This window comes from Thunnus thynnus, chromosome 23 (genome assembly GCF_963924715.1).
Source record: "Thunnus thynnus chromosome 23, fThuThy2.1, whole genome shotgun sequence".
NCBI classification, from domain to species: Eukaryota; Metazoa; Chordata; class Actinopteri; order Scombriformes; family Scombridae; genus Thunnus; species Thunnus thynnus.
In genome coordinates this window covers 11,472,218-11,492,833 of record NC_089539.1, presented here as the reverse complement: position 1 = coordinate 11,492,833, position 20,616 = coordinate 11,472,218, and the positions used below count along the sequence as shown (strand labels likewise).

Here is a 20,616-nt window from a genome sequence, read left to right as displayed (position 1 = left end):
TTTTTTTCTGGCAATAAGTGCAATATAGCAATAACTAAGAAATTACAGCAAGCACTTAATAGTTTAAAATAGTTTTTTGGAGTTAACATTAACGCAGATATAGGCTGTAAATTGGCATTAAATGTTGAATACACGTAGAGCAAATCTTAACAGTTTTCATTATTGCCGTTTTCTACACATATCCGAACACACAACGTTTTAAAAAAATTGTTTTGATATATGTCATTTAGGACTTAGTGGCAAATGAGGAAAAAAAACGTTTTTTGGCGACATTTGCATAAACTGAGTGAAGCGTTAAAGCAATGTCCAAATATGAGACAATAAGTCAGCTTTTCGGAGTTCAGCGTTCAGACAAACCAAAGCCTGGACATCTTTCTGAAGGTCCTAACATTAAAAAGGCGAATAATGTGAATTCTGTTGACAGCTGCTCGGTAATTAAAAAGCACAGAAAGCCCCGCGCGCTACGTGTAAATAATAACGTCGCGAGGCAAGTTGCAAAGCGCTCGGTAACACAGGACAAACTTGTGCCCCGCGGTCCACTTCCTAATTCAAGTGCAGTGGACAGAGAAGTAAAAAAAAAAAAAAAAGTCAAACAGTGCAGAGAGAAATAAGCTCTTGGGCAGAAAAACTTACCACAAAAAAATGGCAGGTATATTTCCCTCACGGTAAAAGTCAAAGGGACACACCAGGTGAGAAGTCGCCGTCCTCTGTACTTGCAGAGATCTTCACACGTGACTGTCCAAGTTCACCATAACGCAGAGAAAATGAACAACAAGCTGCAGAGTAAATAAAAAAGCTCAAATATTCCTCCGCTGGGCACCGCTGTCGGAGACACACACACACACACACACTCTCTCCTGCTGTCTCCCGTCAACGCCGCTGTTATTACTAATGCAACAGAGGGAAAAGCAGTACACTGAGTCCTGTTTGAATGACGCGCAATGCGAGGAAGAAGCGGCTTGTTTTTTTTTTTTTTCGTTACGATTCAAACACACATCAAGCTGTATCCCAGCTAGCAAGTATATTTGGGACTAGAAATCCCCCCCCAGGGGAGGCACTTGCTTGTGCGCGGAGGTGTGTGTTGTTATTTTTGGGCGTACTGCGACCCCGTGTGACGTCAGGGCCACCTGCTATGTAAACAAAAAGTTTTTTTTTTTTTTTTTTTTTTAAAGTTTGTTTCCTCTTTTTCAAACGTGTGCTACTACAATATTAGCGGCCGCTCACGTCGGACGGTAAGGCGTCTTTTACAAGGGCGCTTCGAAGATAATCGCACATTGTTGTTGTTGGGTTGCAGTGATGGGAAGGTCTCTCCAACCAAAAGATAAGTGCGTCCGTTGCTGCATCTGAGAAACTTTAGGGTTCATTTAATGGAGCCCGCCCAGAAGTAGCATTACTGCAAAGATATCTGCAAGTGGGAACCATATGGGGGGGAGGGAGGGGGGGGGGATCAATAACCTATACATTCCCATAATGTTCCTTTAACCTAATATTTCAACAATAACCTCTACTCTGTCTGTGATAGCACTCCATTCAGCCACCGACATCAAAAACATTATTATTATCATTTTCATCTTTTTTTATCCTTTGATCTGTGTAGTAAACTGCGTCGCTCAAAAATCCTATCATAAGACTCCCAATAGCTCTTGTGCATAAAGGAAATACGTAATCATTGTTGTAGAAATTAACGCAGGGGAATTATATCGATGCACAATTAAGATAAAATTTGTGTAATGGTGTAAATATCATCACCAGGAAAAACAAAAAATAGAAAATAGCTTCAGCATCCTTCAAACCAGAGTGTGACCTGCACGTTCAGTATAAATTATGGCAGTTTGAGGTATAGTTTACATTTTAAATACGTATTAAATTTAAAATACATTTTACATGCACCTCATTAAATTACTAGTTTGCAGAGAAAACACACTTATGATCATCTGGAAGTGTGTGCACATTATTGTTGTTAATGTTATAGAAACACACAATTACATATTTTAATGTTAACATGTTTGGAATAAACATAACCTGCTCTAAATTTTATCAAATAAAATCACTGCCAAATTAGTACTTCATTACAAAAAGAAGACAAGATGAACTGTTTGACTGAGGATTTTTTTTTACTCATTCTGTCATACCTTCAGATGTAATTCGGCCTATTAAATCATTTAAGAGTAGATCTGAAGGCATTTCTACATTGAGCAGTCAGTAGTTAGAATGATTCTCTCTCGTCTCTGTCTTCTTTCTTTTCTTCTTCTTTTTTTTCCTCCAACCGCAAAGACAGTCAAGAAATGAATGACCAGATTATTATCAATTGGGGAGGAAAAACAGAAAGAAAGGGTGGAGGACAAGTTTTGAAAAATGTAAGAAACACAACAATTGATCTTCTTGTCCCATTGTCTTTACTGCAAACATTTTAGAATTGTATGCTTTATGTATTATTTATATTATGAATCACTGATTGTGAGAAATGTGGTTTATTCAGGTGTAAATGTATTTGCTTTTTTTGAAATGTAGTTAACACTGCTTGTAGCCTGCTCGTATTGATATATGAGTGTCAATTTAAAATGTGTTAATAAAGCAGCAATTTTTTATAGCCACTAAAAACATTAAACACCCAATATTTCTTTATATATTATTCTTTTTCATCTGCTTGTGAAACTACTTCCTCAGATTGGCGGACAGACACGGATGATCCTGCACCATTGCCATATGTCCAAAAAGTAGTAAAATAGGCCTACCTTTAGAGAAAAATTCACATTCCTATAATGTGATTGAAAAAACACAAGCATTGTTCCATTTGGAAATATGAGAAAAAGAGGCAGATCATATTGCCACACATGCAATGGTATGCATCTATTAGATGTTTATGTTTTTGTTTGTGTTAGAAAACCTAATTGCTATTAAAAATTGGATCAAATAGAAGTAGAAGGAAACAGCATCTGGGAAGTAATGAGGACAGGAAGGGAAAACAGGTATCATTGAATTGTGGTGGTTTGCTGCCACCTACTGGTCAACTTAATAAGAGTCTGTCCAAAATATGTAAGACAATAGACTGTAAATTATCCTCATAAAGTTTTATTATTTCCTTTCCCACTTTATATTAAATTATTTTATTGTACATTACATCCACACTTCATTATCACATATGAAAGGCAAACAAATAATGCAAATGTATTTGGCTGAGGTGCAGGCTACTCTGATGTGCATTTTGCTCTGATCACATAGTGCCATCTACTGATATACATTGGATGTACAAGCTGTCCTGTGTTTTTAAAGGGTAGATGAAACAACAGCAGCAAACACATTTTTGATTTTTAGAGAAGTGCAGTTCTGTGGTCTTTTTTTTTCATCAGCAGATTGTTCTTGTGTAAGTTGTTCCTGATATTTTGTCCACTTCCTTTACAGATATGAGTGAACTAACACTTTTAAGGATATTGAATGTATCTTTATGTGAATAGGACATCCAGTCTGTAATATTAATGAGTGTAACATTCATATGTCTGCTTTTACAAAAGCTGCAAATGATAACATCTGATACTATTTAAAGACCAAAACTGCAATTAAAAGTCAAAAGAGAACCTATTTGGCTTCAGAACTTCAGAACAAAGGGTCCTTTGAAGGACAAAAACCCACTCACCTACCTGTGAAGGATTGTATAACCAGCACTGAAGTCTATTTACAAGATTTACTGGACTTGGGGGTATTGTTACACTGCATTTCAAGGATTAGATGAATTAAACTTCCTATCTGAGACCGCTGCACACAAAAAAATACACACACACACACACACACACACACACACACACACACACTAACACATACAGAGCTCAGTCTGCCAATAAAGCAGAGAACAGAATAATCTTCATTCTTCTGTTGTAAGATGCAGTGAACCTAAACAATTAAGGCTGCCTCTAATGGCAATGATACGACAGGATCTGTAGATACACAATCCAAACGCTGGTGTTTTCTTAACACAGACACTTTTCAAGCACAGTAATGGAACTAATGATAATCTGATATATTATTTGTTGTATCTCAACAGAAAATTCTCTTTTTTTTCTTGAAATCTCCACATGGAGGTCAGAGGTCAGCATCAGGTGGGACACTTCAATAAAGGAGACACTGACCCACACAAGTGCTTGAACTGTGGACCCCCAGACCAGTTAACTGGTTTGCTTTCAAAAGATCAAGAAGGTGAAGCCTATTGATTGCAGTCTTACATCAATAACTATGACAAATGATGGTCTTTTTACTGCACAGTAGGTACAGTAACTCTTTAAACGGGCAGTTTAATTTTGAGCAATTTGCATTTTAAGTGAAATGCAAACCTTAAAGGGGCACTCCACTTATTTGCCACATGAGGATCAGTTTACCCATCACGAGGGGTATCACTCAGTCTGTGTATCATGTCTTCTGTGGTTCAGGAGGTAGCTTTCTGAAGTCTGTCTATCTATGCAAAAGTCAGTCACATGTTTGATCTGTCTCCTTCAGTTTATGCAAGTGCAATACACAATTGCTGAAATATCCCTTTAAATAAATCAAAGCTATTTATAAATCTATGCCAATGCATAAAGGACATTTTTCAGTGAAGTGCATGACCAACATCTGTTAGAATCGCTTCATGATTGCAATTGTATGTTCTCTTGATTTCTTTTAAAGTGACAATAAATACAGCAAATACTCCATGCTAATGAATGTTAGGCATTGGTATTTAGTGTCTGCTTCTGCTAATGTCAAAAGAGGCTTCATGTTCGTTGAGCTAGAAGCTGTCAAGCTGTATATATATGATCGTAGGACAGATAGGGTAATAAAATGATATACAATGGAGAAGAAAAGCACATTAGCAACACAACAGACAAAGATATCTGCACAAATACATGCATAATTGTTCAATAACAACTTACATGACAGTTTCTTTTATCATCAGACCACCAAATTTACCACAGGCCAGAAGATACTGTATCATACAAATACCTTGGCAACCATTTCACTATTGTGTTTTGTACAATGTCAAAAGGACAGTGAATTTAAAACATACTTTTAGTTTGGTTTTTGGAAAGTTTCTTCAAATCTGAGCTGACAAAATACAGACCTCCTGTCAATACATGTCAAATGTGGACTTTAAAGGGCATTAAATAAGCGATATTTTCATTTATTTATTTTGTAAGTAGCAAACATATTGTGAGAGGATAACTGAGGGGATAACTGGTCTGCTCTGGTCTGGTTATATGTGTCCTATTAATAGGCCTGGCTCAGACTCACAATGTTCAGCTGTAACCGAACTCCATCTGTCAAGTCACGTCCTCTCCCTGCTCTCCCTTCTTCAGTATCACTGCAGCCAGGCTGGGGGCACTCTGGTCTATGCCACCCTCCAAGCCAGACAGACGGTAGGACGGGCAGACAGCTGCCTCTCAGACCCTTGCACATTATGGAGGCTTTGTACATTCAGCCCTTTGAAGAAGACAGGCGGATGGAACAGGAAGAGGGAGGAATGGAGGCCTCCACTCCCACGGGCTCCACCACAGACGAGGAAACAGATGAGGACTCTGAACGAGAGCCCCCGCCTGTCGTCCGGAGGAAGGTGTCATTCGCTGATGCATTTGGCCTCAACCTGGTGTCAGTCAAGGAGTTTGACAATGTTGATGTGACAGAGTCAGAGGTCAGCGAGCCCACTGAGAGGGAGGCGACCCATCCGTTGGAGGAGATCTACATGTCCCGTCTGTTTACAGTCCCCTCATCCCCAGAGGAGCTGGATCAGAGTCTTCAGGCACAAATGGTCGAGCTGGAGAGCATTGAGCTTCTCCCAGGAACCACCACACTCCGTGGCACCGTCAGGGTGGTCAACCTCTGTTATAGTAAGTCTGTTTATGCCCGGATCACCCTGGATCGCTGGAACACCTACTTTGACCTGATGGCGGAGTATGTGCCTGGATCAAGCGATATGAAAACGGACAAGTTTACCTTCATGTATACTCTGGTTCCTCCCTTTGAGAAACAGGGGACCAGAATGGAGTTTTGCCTGCGTTATGACACATCGGTGGGCACTTTTTGGGCTAATAACAAAGAAATGAACTATGTGCTGTTCTGCCACCAGAAGGGACAGGGGCCTCAAGTGCAAGAGGAGAGTACCGGCCACAAGGGCAAGAGGAGCTGTCTCAAAGCTAACAGGTGAGAGAATCTGATGCTGAATCTTTTTTTAAACATGCCACCGCTGAGTCACTAATGCACATCACCCTTGAACGTCAACAATAGATGTCATAATCAGAAAGGGAAGTTATTCAAATCTATCACTGGAAACTCTTCATGAAAATAAATATTTTACATGTTCTTAGTGTCGCTTTTTACTTCTTGTTTGTGCTTGATTACAGAGATCAAGCATGAAAGCAAAGGCCCCAAATAACTGAAATTGATTCTGTGAGGAAAATCTGACATTTGACACAGAGTGTCTATTTAAACAGTGATTCTCATTAGGTGGAAGTACAAGCTAGCATTGCTTGCTGGCTGGGCCATAGTGTGTTTACAGAAAGCTGTTATATAACTTTTCAGTAATGCATGTTTGGACTGTAGAACACATATTGCCCATTTAAGGTCAGGTGTCTGTCCAGGTTTCCATGACGTCTCACTGAGGCAATGGGAGACAGATATTCATATTTTATCCTCTTTGACACCAATCCACAAACTCCCTTTTTTCTGCTTTAGGAAAAATAGTTCCTTATTATGTATGTATATGAAAATGTGATAATACAGCAAGCATATTTCAAAGTCATAGCACAGATATATGCTGTTTGCATGGAAACAGGGATTGCATCTATCTTGTGCAAACCTATTACTGTGTATTGTAATCATAGTAGGGCCAGTACTGGTGTGGGTGTAGTACAGGGGAGATGTAAAACAGAAAAACATTATACAAGTCTTGAGGATGTCTCTAACTTCTTTATTATACCATTTCATGAAGCTCTGAAAATCAGAAGCCTTAAGACATTATGAGACATGTGAATGTGTGGAAAGAGGGTGACAATGAGGGTTTTACTATTTCACACATCACCACTCATTTACACCCTTGAAAAAACACATAAAACTGCAGTATCATTCTAAAATATTAGCTTACTGTATGTAATGTTATTACCATTTTATTTTGAACCACAGGAGGGGAAGTGCAGAGGAAAAGACCAGGGAGATCATTAACACAGCAACAGTTGCTGCAGGTGTGTAGACTTTGTGTTTGTATATGTGTGCTTGAGTGTGTGTATGAGTGTGAGCCAACTTTGACCCTTGGGTTTGTAAATCTGAGTCTCTTCATTTTGCAGAAGTTCAGGCCGCACATGAAGCAGAGGAAGCTGACAGAAAGACAGTGGACAGTGCAGAGATACAATCATTATTATACCATGAAGAACACAAACCTTTGGTGAGGTGCATTTATTATTTTTGGAGGCACAGACTGTACTTAAAGTCTGAAAAGCAGAAAACACCAACATCACCCAGAAGTAAAGCTTGCCACAAAACAACTCTCAGTCAATACGCCATTTTTATTTGTCTATAGCCGCTGATGTAAACTGCAGATATAAAGTAAGAAAGTCCTGCCCCCTGTCATCACTGGACCCTGCCCCCTGGTCATACCCCCCCCAACCACCACCCACCCCTCTGGGCATGCTGGCCAAGGGCCTTGCATGGTCAATTTACAACCCTACAAGAATAAAATCGCCCACATTCTCCATTTTCATCATTATTATTACTTCTCATTCTTGTTATTTATTATTCTTCCTACCTTGTGTCTTTCCATCTTTTCTTTGTCATTACTCAGTAGCCGTCCCTCTTACAAACATACCTCACCTAATCCTACATGTCACATCACGAACACTAGCCAAACTCAACCTCCCAGTTCAATGTAAATTGTTGTACTGTCTTGTCTTAAGGTCCTAATGTCTGTATGTTTTAAAGCTATCCAATTGTCCTATATCTTTTTGTCATGTTAAATTGTACCAATAAAAAGTCCTAGAAGGATATGGAAAGTCAGCTGGCCTGACACCTGAGAACATGTCTGAAATCACTCGTGCAGACTATTAATAATAAACGTGCATGTAGCCTGCTTGTGAATGTGCAGAAAAGTTGATGATGTAAACAAAAGTAGGCTCACGTGCTGAGGTTACTGTGGTATTGCAGTGCATTGCATCATCGTTTGTCATCATGTAATGTTAGATATCAAAGGACACTCGATGAATGGGCTTTCATAGAGAGATACATCTCTATTTCTATCACAAATATTTTTCGACGTAAAGCCAGTACAAGGATTTAAAATGAATGTTGACCTTAAAGAATAACAAATCACTGTGCTAGTGGCCTCTGGTTATAGTTCAAGTAGTTCAAACATAAATTCTTGGCTTGACTTTTGACCTTTGGCCTTTTTGACAGGTGGATAGCGTAAAAAGCCGGCACAGAGCGGCACGTTTGGCACGTGTGCAGGACTTCTTCTCCCAGAGGAGGCAGCAAGTACCAAAGCCAAAACCTATGCCAAGCACGTGGGATGACGCTGCCAGCTCTCTCGAGACACGCCAAAAGAAACCATCCAATGAGAGTCTGCAGGTACTCACCTACCATCAGATTCCTCTGCTTACATTGGATTGGAACAATGATAAACCACAGCAGTGGGGGACTGCTGACGTAGATGATATTTGGACTGGAAGAGATAAAATGTCGAAAGCTTCCGAGGAACATATGAAAGATACACCTTCTGTTAATGATATATGGGAGACCTTTCACAATGGCACAGATAATACCACTAATAAAGAAACCTCCGTGTGCGATGTATGGCAGGCATTTCTTAATGGGCCGAGCTGCAAGGACCATTCTGGTGTTCCAGAGTCAGAGTGGCTTCAGACGGCAGCGTCGGTGTCTCCACCAAACGATAAAGAGCCCCAAACCCAATATGGAGCATGCAGTCAGGAGCATGAATTTCAGGTGGGCACAGATATACCCACCATCTTACAAGCACCCACCTCAGCTGCATGTCAGCTGCTGTCAGACACTCGTGAGACATTGCTGGCTAATGTCGCCTTAAACGCCGAAGACCAACAGCCAGCAGAGGCATGTGTCGGTAGCCCAAGAGATGACAACACAGTGACACAAGATGCATCCCAAAGGTCACAGACGAACTCTGTAACAGACACTCTGCAGGAATTTAGCTTCATAGGGGCAACGCCCGTGTCCGAGGGCTCTGTTGACAGTTCAACTGAGTGTCACGAGCTTGTGATCTGGGAGCGAGAAAGAGAAGGAATAATAGGAGAAGCAGGAGGAATAGGAGGAAATGAGCCCTCCATGCCGCACACGGCTGACTTAGTAACAAGCTCAGGGGAGTCGGAAACAACAGACATGACAGCAATGCCAGAGTCTCAGAATGCCACCGCTGGTGATAGGATCTCACAGGGAGCAAGACTGGATGAGGGTCTTTCATACAGCAGGGAAGGGGAGGTTACAGGTACAGCACACAATGCGATGGCATTTAGCGAGACAATCAGTCAGGGGACAAAGGATTGGGAGAGGTTTGTCTTCTCCGTGTCCAGACAAGGAGCAGAGGAAGGGATCACAACGAACTGCACGGAAAATAAAGTATCTACAGAAGAAGAAATATTTAGGCCAGAGTGTGAAATCTCCCAGGGGTATGCAGATGAAAAGCAGTGCGAGGAATTCAAGCCGAACCAAAACAGGGAAAACGCATTAAAGCAGAATGACAAAGATGAAAATGAAATAAGACCTGCACAGTCACATGCAGATGAATTCAATCTAAACCAAACATGTCAGAAAAACATCAGGCAAAGCCAAATAATGGAAAGTGAATCAGAATTGGATGAATCAGAGAATGAAGACGTAGCATCAAATAACAGAGACGTGGACGGATTTGGACAGAAAGAGGTGGAAACTTCTGATTGTACAACAAGCGAAAAGACAAAGACACTAATCGGAGAAGCAGAAGTGATCCGGCTATTAGATGAGGAAGCAGAAGCAGAGTTGGGCTTTCAGAAAGAGGAGGCGGAGGACCCAACACAAACACAAACAGAGAAGAATGGTGCACTGAAGCCTGAAACAGATGAACATGTATCAGTCTCAAATCAGACAGATGAAGGCATAAGCTTGAGCTGTAGTGGAATAATTCAAGAGAAACAGGTCTTCCAAAATGACCATGATACATTCAGACCTTCTCCAACAGATAAATGCAACCCAAACCCAATGGAGGTGTTAGAAACTGGATGGACTCATTCACAGGAACATATGAAGGGTCAAGAAGAGGATGTAGGCAGTGAAATAAGCACAAGAGAAGTTACAGTGAAAGAGAACATTGGGAAGAAAGACACTTCAACAGAGCTTCAACACCAACCTGAAACATTAAAAAGAATAGAGGAAGATATGAGTCAGAGAGATAGAGCTGAGAGGGTGAGTATTGGAAAGCTGGAAATAGAAGCAGTGGAGGAGTTGATGGGAAACATGGAGAACCCTCAGGGGGAGAGTGAGAATGCACCAGCTGAAGTGAAAGAACAAGAGTTGTCAGCAGAAGTTGAGAGCTCTCCACATGTTGAATATAAAAAATTGTCAGAGGGAACAAAAGACCCTATTACGGCAGAAAATACTGTAGCACTTGAAGTGATAGAATCGGGATTAGAGGAGATGTTCATAGACAGATTTGGAGAAGATTTGGTCAGTGGGATTTGGGAGGATGTGTTCGGTCAGAGAGGCAATGTGCAGGCCTCCAATAGAGGCACAAATATTGCTAAGAGAGTGGGGGGAAGGCTGACAGATATACTAGATATTACGCATGATTGCCATCTTCTTTCAGACGAAGACTACAATGAGACTTTTGATTCAGGTGTATTCTCCTTGACAGAATTACCAACAGATCCTAATTTAAACCTCTATCAAGGCCTTGAGCAAACTTTAACCAAAAGGAGCAATGAATTCTCACCAACAGAAACAGGGCAGTCACTCACCCAAACAGAACAAACTCACTTTCTCTCTAAATTACAGATAGATTCAGATTCAAGTGCTCATCTCAGTCAAGATCTCAAACCCACTTTAGCTGCTCAGAGAAAGCAGTCATCGACTGAATCAGCCCAAACTCTCAGCTCTCCAAAGGATCAGGGAAACCACACTCAAATAAAGGAAAGATCAGTCACCCGTCAGGAGACAGGTAGCCAAATAGAAGACTGCGTATTAGCCCACAGGGAGAGTTTTAATCAATCAGGCCACCCATCTCCCGAACATTCGAGTCCCTCCTCTAAGAAATTAAAAGAGTCCGATGGTCTCTTATGGTGGAGTATATTATACATCCTTAGTCACATCACCAGAGTTCTTATTTGCTCCCTTTTAGTCGCTGGATTCTTCGTCATTGTTTTGCTGTGCGATTTCCCAGCATTCTTTGCACTCTACATATCTTCATTGTGCTGGTGGTTTTATAAGTGTAAGAGACACAGAGGGACAATGAACAAGGTGGGATAAATTGAGAGTTCTGAGAGAAGGAAGGGTGTTCAAGGGTGCTGTGTGTGGTATTTTTAAACATCAGTACATCACTGTCAAATCAATGGTGACGTCTTCGTATTTTATATTCAAACTGTGAGACCATGGGGAAGACGATTAGAAGCAAGAAAGATAGGTGCAATACAACAGAATGCAACATACAGCACTTGTAACGTGTGTGTTTGGTTGTGTGGTTTTATGTTTGGTTGTTTGTTTTTCCAACTCAAAGTGAATTAGTGCAGTGGTTCCCAACCTTTTTTTTTTTTTTTTTTTTTTTTGGCTTGTAACCCCTTAAAACCAAGCAATGTCTACTTGCGACCCCTTGTCACAGTAAATAGATCATACAGTGTCTCACAAGGGGGAAAAGAAGAAGAATGTATGAAAAAACAATTCCAAATAATCTTGAATTTAATTTCGGAAATTATACAGTAAAATTTAATTCAATTTGTGAACATTTGTTGAATATCTGAGTTGATGCAGATTGAGTGTAAACGTGTATGTGTATGATGTGTGTATATTTGCTGTGTTTTATGGGCCCAATAGTACTTTACAAAATGGAACAAAGTGACTATGTGTTTGATTCATGTAGATGAAGGTTGTTTGCAATATTGGGGCATTGGAGATTTGAAAGATTTCTCTTTCCTTGCTTTTCTTGAATAAAAGAAATTCATACAACAAAAGAAACAATTTAAACATTTATTTGGTCTATTACAAAGACACATCCCAAATTTTGTATTCTTTCCGTGCAATGGTTTTTATTGTACTAGATATTGAGCCCATGAACAAAAAATAAAATCAACAGAAAAGAAAGGAAATAATTGTTGGGTCCTATTTGCTATTCTCCATTTTTGGCATCTACGTATATTCACCAGCAGAAATATTATATTATATTGCTGTTTTTAAGGAGTAATTGCAGATACATTCAAATCTGTGAGTGTTTGATTTTGTTAATTTCCTTATTTTCTTTTGTCTAACATCTTCCCTTAACCTGAATTTATATTTTTTCTGCTTTAGTTTTTACTTTTGACATCTCGTCATTTTCTACTTACGCCTTTTTAAAGCACTTAATAATTATTTGGAACTCTTGTGCATCTTTTACACAATTAATCCTCTCGATAAGCTTACAAATGACATGCTGGCATCTAACTCTAACCTCCTTTGAAAATAATGCTTGTCATATGCATAGCAGCTTACGCTTAACTAAAACCTGTTCAGTCATTGTGAACTGCATTGGAAAGAAGTTGTATCCCTCGTTACTTCACCAAAATTGTTCAACTTTAATGGGGTTGGTCTGGTCAGTATTCATAAACAGTCATCTGTAGCGTGACAGGAAAATGTCGTAATCCTCGTTGGCAGTCGTTCACAGACAGGGTTTTAACAGCCGTACACTATTTCAGTATTACTCATCTGATAACTCACTGACCCTTAGATGACACCCCTCACAGACCAGAGGAACAGTCAGTTGTTCTTTGTTCTTGGATTTGGAGATTGCTACAAAGGTAATTCAGTCCTTTCTAGAAACTCGTCACATCAAGAAAAAAGTCAGAAGTATGACTGTGTTTGAAGGACATCTTAGGAAGTAAACGTTGGACATTTCTTGATCTTACATTTCTATCGGCGGGATTACATGTTGATTATCAGACGAGTCAACTTTGTGAATCTCAGCAGTAAGTCTTTAAAATGAATAACATGCTCCCATCCTTGCTTCTGTCTCTTAGGAGTCATTCATTGTTCCAGTTTTAGTAACTGCTGACAGCCGTTGGAATTAAGTCAAATTCACATCGCACACAGAGCATTTTATCCCTGCTCCTCATGAGACTTACTGTAGGCAGTATATCACCAGGTTAATAATACAAAAGGTTAGAGTAATAATACAAAGGTTAAAATTCAGCCTTTTGACATTGTGATATCTTGCCAGATGCCGTTCCAAAATGGATACACACCATTTAGGAAACCCTTAAATTCAAAACCTTTATACAGTCGGCACTGTTTTGACATTGCATGGTGAAGATATTAACTCCATCCAGTAACATAAAAATTATCAAATGATTAAAATGGGTGAGTGCAACAGGTGTGCACAAGTACCAGTGCATCATTTACATAATGTATCAGGGGATTTCAGAAATGTTAAATGAAACATGTTCAAAGGGACACAAGACCTTTTAATTATGAGTTATGATTATTTGCTTGAAGGTCATTAAGATTTGTACATAATTATCTGTCCTTTACTGCAGTATGTATAGTGGTTGTTCAATGTGAAGCTAATAATTTAAGTTAATCATATTTCACTATTAAGTTGGAGCAACAGAAAAATGTTACTAATATAATTTCATGCAGGTAATGTTTCATCATTAACAAATGCCATGTGTAAATAGAATTTCCTATGGCTGCAAGAGCATGCAGTGGGTGGATATCCTGTTTTTTTTTAATGTGTGTGTTTGTACCTGTGTATGCTTCCATCTCCATGTACTGAGAATGAGAGAAACAGCAAGTATGTCATGGATGGCACTGGCTATCCAGAGGTGGCCATGTCCAATCTTAAAGAAGCATAAATCACAAAATATGAAGTTGCACGACATAATGCACTTAACAGCCAAAGATGATGACAGATATTGGCGCACCGTTCATTCTGGCACTATATGTGCATAGATTTCATTGCCGGTGAGGCTGTCATGTCACACCTCACATGTATTATCTGCTAGTGCACCACAAGCACAGAGGTCTCACTGTGTGACACGATAAAATGGCGGTTGAGTGACACTGCAGTTCAGTAGAAGTCACTTGATCCCGTCTGGGGTATGTTGACCTTTTGTAAGCTGGCACCAATCCCATGCTGGCACCTTTATCAACCTGGCCAAAAGCCAATGTTGGCACATCAGAAGGCTACTCTTTGCAGGGTACTAGCTCCAAAGAAGCACAGTTCAAACTTGGCACAGTTACAGTAGTGTGCAGACAAAAAGTAGCAGTGACGGGAAGACAATGAGAAACAAGTGCAGAATCTTGATCAGTTGAGCTTACAGTAAAGTGCAAGGCTACTTTTTATATTATCACACAAGCCAACGTGTAAGGAGTATAAATGAATCAGTGCTGCACGAGGTTAGAGGGTTAGGGTTGCACGTTTACAAAACCAGATGGCAGTGAGAGGTAAAGCTACTGAAACTTTCATATCCACAAATCATGTACAGTACCCTCGAAAGAGTCATGTGAGATGAGACAATACCAAGGGGATTAAGTTTGCCAGATAGATTTTAAGAATTAACTTGTCTCACTTCATGGACAGTGTGCCAAATGCATTTTAAGAAAAAAATAAGTGTGCCAAGACTTTGCTTGAATTGAAGATTTAAAAAAAAAAAAAAAAAAAAAAAGCATGGGATTGCTTTTACCCTGGTTCATATCAGGTCACTGAAGGTTCCTGAGGTGGTAGAGCAAGTACAAGTTAATTGACTCTCTGGATCACACCCCAAACCTTGTGATACAGGTCTCAACTAAAATGAGACTCTACCAATATACGTGGGTGCTCTCCTCTCCCCACCTCTCACATTACAGTGTGTATACAGGATTGTGTGTGTGTTGGTGTTTCGGTGTACGTGCGTATGTGAGAGCAGACAAGCAAACTATAATAAGTATCCCCCGATCATGTGAGAGATATTCTCAGGAGGGCATTCCTGCGGCTCAGTTGCAGTCTTCAAATCATCAAGAGATTAAGGCATTTACTGTTTATTCCTACTGTTATCTTACTGTTTTGTGACAGTTTTTAGTATATCATGTCACAATAAATAAAAAATAGGAAGTAAGGTTACATAATAGAAGGAGTATTAAAGGAAGCTCAACTTTTTTTTGGTTCTATGTAGCTCCACATGTACAGAATTTACTGTAAATGCTACATAAGATTAAAAAAAATACATCCATGTTAATTTTGGGCACTTTGGATAGAATTGTCCAACAAACAGTATAAGAAGAGAATTAAATTTGTTTTCAGTGAAAAGTGCAATGCTTCATTTCTTCCAGCAGATGGCACTGCAGCTCCAGTTTTCAGAGAATCCATGACATGTTCAGTAGGTCTGACACCAAAATCACAGTTAATGGTTTTGGTCCAAAAATTATAGTAATCATGTGATCATGTCAAGCAAACATTTGACACAATCTGCATTAATCCTAATATTAAGATGTAATTTTGCATGATAAGTAGTCTGAACAGGCGACAAACAGACAAAAATCTATTTTTTATCCCTGTGGCAAAATCACTGTGCAGTGAAGTGCACTGCCGGGGACAAGAGGGTGCATGAGGACATGGTATGTGAGTGGATGAGAGCGCAAAATGAGGCAGGGCCTTGTTGTGAGGCCTTAGGGGAACAGAGGCACTCTGCTGACAGACTGGAGACCTGACAGACTGCATTGTCCACACTCTCCCCTAGCCTACAGAACAACTTTTTATGCATCCATCCCTCTCTTCTGCTTTTACAGCCTCTCTGTCGGCGCCCTTTGCGCCTAAACCCTGCCAGCTTCATCAACCCCTTTTCCCTTTGCCATCTCGACCTCTCCCTTTCTCACCAAACCTACATGCCTGCCCTTCCCCCTTGCCTCAGCCTCGCCTCTTTCTCCGACTACCCTTAGCGACTCGACATTCCCAGATGTCCACTGGCTCTTACATCACTGAGACAGCCAGGCTTTCTGCTGTTGCCACTTGGCATTTGGAGGCTGTGCGTGCGTGGGACACCGTCACCTCCCATTCAACACTAATTGCAGTGCACTGACTGCTAGAGATCTGAGGGTAAAGCAGTGAAGTAGTACCACACAGCTGCAGGTTGTCTCTTAGCATTTTCATGTGTTTGCTGTCAGATTAAAGACAGTAGGTACAACTGATTGATGGCAGCCACATACTATCAATCAATGCCATAATACATATACTGTGTGGTATGTAATAAATTGTTTATCAGTGAAATAAGTTACCTCTTTACTGAAGCAATGTGCCTCTTTTATCAAAATATGAACCATATTTTTGACATTGGCCTTCACATTTTTGCATATATTCCACTTTTAAGGAACACTGCACAGTATATCTTATGCTTTTATAGCATTCATTACAATGCTCCTACTTCCTCTGCTTTCATTTGCAGCATTACTGTGAGATGACAGAGTTGTTTGTCATCTTTAGTGCTGTCGGCTGGGTTTGTTTCATCACAACGAGGAGGTGTGAGAAAAGAATGAGCAGGAAGACGAGCAGGAGAAGAGGAGGAGGGGAAGGGGCGGATATTTCACTCATGAAGAATGCTGTATTCACACAGGCTTTGGTGAGGTATAGTCACGGTTATTGAGTGCATAGGTGAAAGCGTTTTGGTAGCCAGCAGCCCCAAATGAATCAAGAAAAGAGCAAATGATATATTACAAATCCTATTTATGTAATACTTGTCAAAACAAAGTTACATATCACACTGAGAAAGAAAAAAAAGGGTGTTGAAAAGTAGAAGGGCCCTGGATGGCAGCGGTGGATGACAAACACAGTTACCAGGTTAACTGTTTTTATTAGCCTACATTATGTCACCCCATTTTTCTCAAAAACAGCACAAGTGTCAGGTGAGATGGCTTGTTAAGATGGACATTTTTTGCAGCACAGAGTGAATCATGATGAGCTGTTTTTCTGTGCTGTCCTGCAACTCAGCCAACTAATACAAGGAGACATGCCATTCCTGAGATAATTTCCCTTTGGCGGTCCTTTCTGAACCTTACGGAAAAACGACAGTGCCAGGCTGTTCTTTGTTCTCTGCAAGCAAGCATCCTGGCCAGTAGTCATTATTAGGCAATATTTTTCAAGGCCAGAAAATCTGCTCTTTAGTCTCTTTATCTCCAAAGCAAACAATATGGAAACATGCAGTGAGCAACACAAACAACTATCCTGTATAGGCAATGCCCAGATTATTCTGCTCCTACAGTTACAGATTGCTTCCAAACTCTGTCTTTATTTATGTTGATATTAAAAAAGTTATTAATTACTGGCATTTTACCTCTGTTGTCACGGCATACTGTTTACATTGTGATTTGCGTGTGGCTGGGATAGCTATGGCTCTATATGAACCCTATTGTGTTATGTTTGACCACGCACTCCAGAACAACCAATTGGAGCGTTTTCTTAATCTAGAACCCCTATCGACAGTAATCGGCAGGACAACATCATTTGTCTGTGTTTTCCAAAACTAAGGTTAGGTTTAGGCACAAAACCACCACGAGTTTAGGGAAAGATCATGGTTTGGGTTAATCTGATCACTTTGTTAAGGTTAGTGAGACAAGGTTAGGGGACAATCGTCTCTCCGTCCTGACACCCATTTGAAAATGTCACACTCGCGGTTGGAAACAGGAAACGAACAGTGGTGTCCTGTGTCAACCTGTCTGGAAATGTCACACTCGCGGCTGGAAACGGGAAACGAACAGTGGTGTCCTGCGTCAAAGTCCACTGTTGGGTTATAGCCTCCATCCACCCCTCCCCCTCTGAATGTGGAAATGTGTCCACATATAGTATACACGTCATTTCAACTGCGCCACTGCTCTGGGTCATAATTACTACAGCCACTGATGGCATCTGTCACTCAAATGTAACTATATGGCATTTTTGGGTGTCTGATATCATGACATATTATGTTATTTTTCTTGGTTGGACAATCTCGTTTAATACCAAAACAGCTGAAAGAGTTTGATGCCTGATCAGCAGAAAACATTTGTAAAGTCTTTATGTTGCCTTTTTCTATAAAGATTAAAAACAGTTCCTAATTACTGCACATCCTTGTTTACCTTACTTAGCTACTTACTTACTATTGCTACTTCAAACAAATTACAGCGCTGACAACACATTATTGCTCCTCCAGGGCCAACAGCAAGAATTTTAACGTGTCATTAGGAACAAAAATAATCAAACTTTCATTAAAAGAATCAGCACTAATCAGTGGATAAGGGTGTTTGATGATTTTCAAAACCTCATATTAAGCTAGGTCTTTTCAGTACTGGAAGCAATCAATTAGTCCTCATCCTTTCCTCTGTAAAAGTTAAATATATAGTTGAAAAATACTTCTTACCTTTGAGTGGTGCAGCTGTCCTGCTGTCATGCTCTTGAAAGTGGGTACTTTGGTTCACAGAGAAAGATTTTCTCTGAAGTTTGATTACAGTTGCAATGTTTTACAGCTGACAGCAAGTAAATTATACCAAAGCTGTTTCCATAGCAATGCATTTCCAATGAAAAGGCCCATAGATACTAGCAAGGTTAGGCAATATATCAATATTATATTATATTATCTATATTGTGGTATGAGACTAGATATTGTCTTAGATTTTGGATATCGTAATATCATGATACAGCATAATTATTGTATTTTCCTGGTTTTAAAGGCTGCATTACAGTAAAGTGATGTAATTTTCTGAACTTACCAGACTGTTCTAGCTGTCCTATGATTTACCTTTACCCACTTAGTCATTATATCCACATTATCATCAATCTCATTGTGTAAATATTTCATGAATGCACCAATAGTGATCCCCACAATATTGTCACAATATCGATATTGAGGTATTTTGTCAAATAATATTGTGATATTTGATTTTGTCCCTATTGCCCAGCCCTAGTCATTAGTGTTTAGATTGATCACTTAATGCTGATGTAGTGTCTGATGAACAGGGGTGAAGGCTGATAAAAAAAACAAAAACTCTGTTATGGGAAGAACATAGCCATTAACATTACATAACTCTCACAATAACTGAAAAATAATTTTTACAGTTATGTATTGTAGGTCAAGCTAGTAACAGCCTATTTAACCAGGCTTTAGACAGCACCGTCCTTTATGAATGGAATCTTTGAAATAGGTCTAAATGAAATAACTGTTCAAATTAAGTAATTGAGTGGAGTACAATTTCACAGAGCTGCGTAACTTCAATAGAAAATCAGCACATCTCAAGAGAGCCTCCTGCTGTTGTGTAGGAACAATGAGCCAAATGGAAAAGTGACCTTGTATTTTCTGAACAACAAAATCACCTCATTAAATATATATGAAGCTAAAATGAAATAAAAATTCAGAGGCTGCTTCAGTTTAGTCAAGGTCAAACAGACTTAGGTAAATGAAGTGGAGCCAATGAAAGTAGCAAAAGGGTTAATAAAAGCTTTAGAGATGACCAGGCAGGCCCTCTGTGTGTGACAGGCAGAAGACAAGCAGTCGGCCTCTCTGAAAGCCCTCAGTAAATCTGTCTGCATGCCATTTAGAGCGTTGGCCTGACCTAAATGTCAGAGCAACATTTGACAGAACCATATAACTCTCTTTCACTCTCCCTCTCTCTCTCTCTCTGGATCCTTTCTCATTCCCTCAGTGATGTTGGTCTTACAAAAGAGTTAAATCACTCAGACACAGCTCACGGTGTCTGTTCATTTCAAAGGCCCTCGGGCTCCCATAAGACTAGTGAAATGGAAATTGAACGGGGAAGGGCTTGTAAAGCTATTGACATTCTTTTGTATGTTTCTGAACCCCTCAAAAACAAGCCTAAAAATGTGCATTCATGATGTGGAGCCTATTAAAACATCATTACCAACATCATTTTAATTCATATTTCAATGTGAAGGCTAAACTAGCACAGTGCAATTTGTCATTTTTGGGAAAAAAAAAAAAAAATTGACAGTGTTTGTTGTGTAACGCTGTTGTCCTTTGTATGACGAGTTGTAGGGATGTAAAGCAACATTATCCATGGATTCTGTTGCCTGCTCTTCACAGCGGAATGGGATTTTGAGGGAAAGAGTTTTGGACAGAAGGGACAGATTTTAGGGTGATTCATTCAGCGAGACTGGAGCCAAGGTAAACTGTGTCGTGTTTCGTGCCTGTGTACCGTATGTGTATGTGTGAAGCCTCACCTCACATGTGTGTCTGTGCCCAACAGTGCCTTGTGTGGGTGTGCAGGGGGGGGTGTATGGGTGTGTGAGATGCTGCAGAATGTGTAGAGTACGTGTGTTTCTGCAAGATGCATAAGAACGTGTGCTCGTGTACTGTATTATATGGCTGTGTGTGGGCAGTTTGGATTGCACAATGAGTGCACCATATTGAGAACCACCATATTGTTGGCAGCCAGGCTCACACGAACGGGTTTTTTATC

At 40.0% G+C, this 20,616-nt stretch overlaps 2 protein-coding genes across 7 annotated transcripts in view; one reads left to right on the top strand and one right to left on the bottom strand.

Moving 5' to 3' along the window:
* Positions 1–20,616, bottom strand: part of foxp2 (forkhead box P2) — a 208,542-nt gene that overhangs the window by 103,496 nt on the left and 84,430 nt on the right. For 2 of the 5 annotated variants that reach the window (XM_067581683.1, XM_067581686.1), the window contains exon 1: positions 634–1,374. The exons of 1 other annotated variant lie outside the window; for it this stretch is intronic. The gene's annotated coding sequence lies outside the window, so the exon portion shown is untranslated. Of the gene's footprint in view, positions 1–633; positions 1,375–20,616 lie in introns of those variants that run through there. 2 more of the 5 variants (XM_067581687.1, XM_067581689.1) reach the window with 1 other exon arrangement.
* Positions 4,056–11,796, top strand: ppp1r3aa (protein phosphatase 1, regulatory subunit 3Aa). Of its 2 annotated transcripts, XM_067581682.1 has the most exons (6): positions 4,056–4,191; positions 5,325–6,165; positions 7,144–7,202; positions 7,305–7,402; positions 8,407–9,787; positions 9,878–11,796. In XM_067581682.1, the coding sequence occupies exons 1-6, from the start codon at positions 4,071–4,073 to the stop codon at positions 11,479–11,481; spliced, it is 4,104 nt and encodes a 1,367-aa protein (XP_067437783.1). In that variant the 5' UTR covers positions 4,056–4,070; the 3' UTR covers positions 11,482–11,796. The 2 variants fall into 2 exon arrangements, with proteins under 2 accessions (XP_067437783.1, XP_067437782.1); XM_067581681.1 differs by having other exon boundaries at positions 8,407–11,796.

Excerpts from the sequence above, each read along its gene's own strand:
- ppp1r3aa (XM_067581681.1), top strand. The coding sequence starts at position 4,071 with ATGGAGGTCAGAGGTCAGCATCAGGTGGGACACTTCAATAAAGGAGAC. Across the intron at positions 4,192-5,324 it reads GCTTTCAAAAGATCAAGAAG|TATCACTGCAGCCAGGCTGG; the intron begins GTGAAGCCTATT and ends TCCCTTCTTCAG. Across the intron at positions 7,403-8,406 it reads ATGAAGAACACAAACCTTTG|GTGGATAGCGTAAAAAGCCG; the intron begins GTGAGGTGCATT and ends CCTTTTTGACAG.